The 5,604-nt window shown below is 38.8% G+C and overlaps 1 protein-coding gene across 2 annotated transcripts; it reads left to right on the plus strand.

The window, feature by feature from the left end:
- The first annotated feature begins 260 nt into the window (after positions 1-260).
- Positions 261-5,215, plus strand: tspy (testis specific protein Y-linked). Of its 2 annotated transcripts, none has more exons than XM_079636902.1 (7): positions 261-1,738; positions 2,321-2,398; positions 2,492-2,603; positions 2,710-2,864; positions 2,987-3,063; positions 3,167-3,297; positions 3,435-5,215. In XM_079636902.1, exons 1-7 carry the CDS (start codon positions 872-874, stop codon positions 3,599-3,601), a joined length of 1,587 nt encoding a protein of 528 aa, XP_079493028.1. In that variant the 5' UTR covers positions 261-871; the 3' UTR covers positions 3,602-5,215. The 2 variants fall into 2 exon arrangements, with proteins under 2 accessions (XP_079493028.1, XP_079493029.1); XM_079636903.1 differs by having other exon boundaries at positions 3,170-3,297.
- Positions 5,216-5,604: the final 389 nt, after the last annotated feature.

Here is a 5,604-nt window from a genome sequence, read left to right on the forward strand (position 1 = left end):
GATTTCTTTAAGAATCAATATAAATTTAACTTCACCCAACGATAAAGTTAAGAAATTGAAGTTTAGCAAATTTTCATTATCCTTCTCACATTTAAATGTAAAATTCACAAGTATATAACTCTTATAATGCCAACATTTGTACACCAATAATGGTAGAAATGACATCGTAAAGTATGTAAATACATTTAATATGGTTGGTACTTATTGTTGATAGCTAAACGACTGCTGTACATTATTTTCTTTGAAAATAAAATATTTGATCCAAACTGAAATGTAATTCAGCACTGGTATGCTTTTTTCCAGAGCTGCACACACTATACACAATCAAGCTTTGCTTCTCATAAACTAAAATATAATATAAAACAGTTTCAGCAAGAAATATTGTATAATGCGTAATTGCAACGCGATAGTGATGTTCTCAATGAAATGGCTCGTCACCAACTGCAATACCACGTCTATGATTGGTCGAGAGATTTTTGCGCGGTGCATTTTAGCCAATCAGAGCATTGTTTTCTCGCTCGTATGTAAAGCCTCAGATAAATGGCGAACGGAAGGACAAACTGTAAACAAATACTACAGAACTGGACATTTTAGACGAATTGTGACTTTTAAAGGGAGAAATAGCTGAAAGTTGGGAATACTGTGTCAAAATCAAACGGAAATAATTGATATGCGATAGTCAGCGAGAATATGAACTAGCCTTATTCAGCGTTAGGAAGCTATCTAGGCCTGCTGACATTTGCGCAGAATTGGATATTGGAAGTGCTGTAATGCGAACGAGGGATAGAGACCCGCACAGTTAACCATTATCACTTAGAATCTGTTTTAAAACCATCATATACGTCGGATAAATCTAGAACTAGTCAGTACCATGAGTACAAACTCGGACAGCAGCCAGCCGTCCGAAATTAACCAGATGAAAAGAAGCGCAAGTCCGAGTGGAGAGTGTGAGACCACGCTGCTCAAGCAGGCGAAAGTAAGTGACGAGGAACCAAGAAATGAGTCTCATGAAGATGCAGAACCCGAGAAAGTTGGGAATGGTGAGCCAAACCCCGGAGCTGAGCTTCCTGAAGGAACTGAAGAGAAGGAGGTGGTAATGCAGGATGAAGCAGCCGCACAGGAGAGCACGAGACAAGCTGGCGGAGGTGAGAGCGCGCGCCAGCCGTCAGACTCCGCTGCCATCGCCGCAGCAGAGGCGCTCGCGAGTCTGACCGGCGGAGACGGGGACGAAGACTGTAATGAAATGCCCTGTTCGTCCAAAAAGCCGAGCCGAGAGAAATCAAGGGATAAGTCCAATCGTCCAGGTTGCTCTCAGAGCGAGAGAAGGACGGAGGCAGCCGCGGCGGACAGCTCTTCCTCCCTTATGATCCGCGAGAACAGAGAAGATCCAGAGCAGGCATCGTTTGTGGATGATGATGATGATGATGAAGAGGAGGATGAAGAAGAAGATTCCCTTCCTGGCTCTTCCTCCACGGCCAGTTCATCTGTCGCCTCTGAGAACGAGGATCACGAGGACAACGAGGACGGTGAGTGTGCCATAGTCTCGGTGAAGATGGCCCCGGAGGTGCGGCAGTCCGTCGCGCTGCTCGCGCAGGTACAGATGCGCCTGGATGCGCTGGAGAAGAAAGGCGCGCGTCTTCATCAACGTCTGGAGATGAAAGTGAGCCGCCAGCGACGCCCTCACCTGGACCAGCGCAGCGCCATCACGCAAGCGATCCCAGGCTTCTGGGTTACTGCTGTATCCTTTAACACAGTGTGCGAGTTATTCAATGACTTTCAAGTGACGGAGGTCGTCTTTTGTGGGCCCTATCGCTGTCAACTACTTAGAAAGTACATATAAGTTTAGATTTGTGTTTATCTTTAATGCTCTGATAAGTAGTAACAGACAGTAACTATTTTTTTGCCCATATACAATCTGATTCAGATATAGATGTTGCAATGGTTACATCCTCGCACAATGGCGATTTTTTTTTTGTCAGTATGCATTTACATTTGTAAAAACAAGCTTATTTTGACTGCAGTCTGTATGAAATGATTTTAAAAATCTTTCAAAAACAAGTGACTGAAAAAATCAAGGAATTTAATTGGTTAAAAAGATTCTCAAGTGGATGTTATTAGATGTCCACTTTACCATGCTTGGCGAATTTCCACCAAATATCACACTTGGTACTTGTATAACAATGTTTGTGTAGACCGTAAATGCCTTGCGTGTTGTTGTTGTTTTGCCATTTGCATCAAAATGTTTGAACCAAATGATGCTGGTTTCTAGATATTTGTTGTCTTCATTTACATAATTTGCACTTAACTTGGAACCAATCAGCTTCTGAATCACCCACATCTATCAGCACAAATCGACGAGTCTGATGAAGACGCTCTTAGTTACATGACTAATTTAGAGGTAAAACATTTCCCCGCCTTTTTTCCCTTTGGCTTAAACCTGTTTTCAAAACGGCAAATAATTAATATTTTTAATATGCTCGTTATTAAACAGATTGAATCTTTCAAGAACAACAAACTGGGATACCGCATCTGCTTCCATTTCCGGCGAAATCCGTTCTTTCAAAACAAAATGATAGTAAAAGAACTTCATCTTGGAATGGGAGGTGAGCTGACCACTATCACAGCACCTCTCTTTTAATGAATGTGTGTGTGTATACATGTATAAGAGAATCATGCATTATCATCTGTATGTGCTTATTCTTTGCTCAGGGTCTCCGGTGTCCTTCTCAAACCCAATTTTGTGGCACAGAGGGCAGAATCTGGTCGGGAGTGGAGAACCTCGTCGAACATCACAGGGAGTCTACCAGAGCTTCTTCCATTGGTTCAGTGATCACAGCAACCCAGGAAGGGATGACATAGCACAGGTACATCTCTCATGAGGTTAGGTATAGGAAATGAAAATACATGAACAAAAAGGCACTATAACCCGTAAATGATGTAAGGATGATGTTTTATAAACCCATTGACTCCATCTCCTTGGCTCTAGATCCTGAAGGAAGATCTGTACAGAAACCCTTTGAGGTATTACCTGACTCCACTGTGGGAGCCACGAGAGAATGGCAGGTAATCGCCAGAATAAAGCATTTTATTTCCTCCTCCAGATTCTCCCAAATGTCTTTTTAGGTTTTCCTAAATTTGAATTGTCTTTAACCAATTTTCATGCCAGCAGCGCTCCCAAACCTAAGGGCAGCAATAACGGAGACGAGTGTGTGATCATCTCAGATTCAGACGAAGATGAAGAGCAAGATAGCCAAAACTTGGAGCAGGAGGGTGATGAACGTGATGACCAAGTCGGAGGTGAGGTTTTCCTTTTCACAATCATCACACATTATGTAATATAAAGCGTTTCATGATAAGCAATAAAAAAAGTGGATTTCCCCCCCAAGTGGATTTAATTTTCTAAACAATCTCGATTGTTCACATTTTTCTCCCAGGCTCAGAAGAGAATGACAGAGATGAGGGGGAATCCTCCTATGAGGAGAGAAATGAAGAGGAAGTGGATGTTGAGGAGGTAGAAGAGTCACGTGACTCCGCTGGCTGTGAGGTCAGAGAGCAAGGAAAGGAAGAAGAAGATATTGATGTCGATGAAGAGAAGAGTTAGGAAGTGGTGTTGTCTCCGTTTCTTTTTATGCAGAATAGCATCATTCGATTTTTCTATGATCTATTTTACTGATTGTTTTCTGGATTAATGAACAAGTGTTAATGTTGCTTGATGATCATGGTTTAACCATATCTTCATTGTAGATGGTACTTTCTATACATCAGAGATGATGAATATTCAGATTCGGTGTGTGCACTCCTCCAAAAACACGTAGTTTTACACATAACTTTGCATTACCAGAATTCACAGAGAGGGCTACCGATACCCATAAGACACCTCTTTTATCTCAGAACTGACTGTTTAAAGTTTGGGATTACAGACTTCACTTAATTTAGTTGTTTTTGGCTAGTTTAGAGTCCTGGTTGTTGTTGTCTTTTGTTGTATGGAATACAGTAACATCGTCTGTCAGCAACAAGTACATTTTCACTGCAGGAGGCTACATAATCATGACCAGTTATAAAAACATTTAGTCAGTCATTGCTATAATATTTTTGGTTAATTATTTGTTACTACTTTTTTTTTTAAATCCACATTTACAGAATTCTAGCATCATGAACGGCATTGTTATAGTCTTGTCTTGTCTTTTTATTGTTCATAAACTCTACCACCACATTTTAGCTACAGTATAAGGGAAAAGGTCAAACATTCTCAAATGCACTTCATTCTGAACCAAAACTAGATAACTCAGGGATGTTTACTCTTTTTACCCTCTAATAGATGTGTTTCCCTTCATAAGTTGCATTCATTCAATTGTGTGTCTTTAATACATACCTTTATGAATTGTTTGTTTATTGATGAACATTTAAATAATTGTAGGTTTATTTCACCTTGTTTACATAAGCAGCTAAAATCCTGACACTATTCCTCTTGTTATGAGGTTCGGTGTCATGTGATCCTTCAAACAACTTGTCTTTTCTAGGAATTGAGTTGGATATCTACACACAATCAACACATGCACGTTACCATTTATTCACTGAAATGAATAACAATTGTAATGTTATTTAAATGAGCGATATTTTTGGAAAGGTCATCTCGTTGTGTTATTTCTTTTGACAGCATGATGTGTGCACTCAATACTCCGACTTTTCCGTGTCCAGTTAAATGCTTAGATAATGTAAAGATAGTGAATATGTATGTACACATTTGTTCCTTTTGACTTTTCATATTCATCTTTTTCTATTTTTTCTATTAGTACTTCTGCTCCTTTGCAATAATATATTTTTCCTTAACTTTGGTCAGTCAGTTAGAGTAACATCTTTGTCATAGGAATCTGTAATAAGGAAACTGTGTTAAACATATTTAGTTTACATTGATTTTGAGTGTTGACCTGTAAAAGTTTGGTTTGAAAATTTGAAAAGCTATTAACTCATTGTAAGTATACTGGATTGTACTTGTTTTTCCTGCAAGGCCAGTGGTTTGTACATAATCCTTTCCCTTATGAAGGGTTTATAATATGTTATTGAATTATTAGGGTAGATTTGACCTACAATATCAAAGAAAAGCTATATTTTGTGTGCTAAATTTTATAGAGAACTACAATTTTTAAATGTTTTGTTTTTGTTTTGTTTTTTTTGTTTTCCATGTCAAATAAAGTTTTTGTCTTTTCATTCACAATGTGGCATTCTGTCTCTTTAGTTTCTCCAGAAAATGTATTCAATTTAATACAGCTTTGTGTCCTGATGACACATATTTAGTGTTCATTTCTAGCAGTGTTCATCTCTAATTTCTCTAAGCTGGAAACTAATAAGAACGTATATAATATGCACCAAACTATGTTCAAAAGTTAGCGTCTGCTTTAAAAAACGATTTTCTGTTTTTCATGTCTACCCACAAGGGGGCAGTATAGCAAAGACAATAATTGATTTAGAAGTGGGTTTAAAAGAAAGCTGTTTTTATGGATTTCATATCCAAGATTAATATCCTTCATTTTAAATGGAATAACAACTCTGGTGCAAAATATTGGGATTCCAGACTTTTCCCCCCCCATAGAGACGTTGTTTTGA

The sequence above is a fragment of the Phoxinus phoxinus genome (assembly GCF_949152265.1).
Source record: "Phoxinus phoxinus genome assembly, chromosome: 15".
Classification (NCBI taxonomy): domain Eukaryota; kingdom Metazoa; phylum Chordata; class Actinopteri; order Cypriniformes; family Leuciscidae; genus Phoxinus; species Phoxinus phoxinus.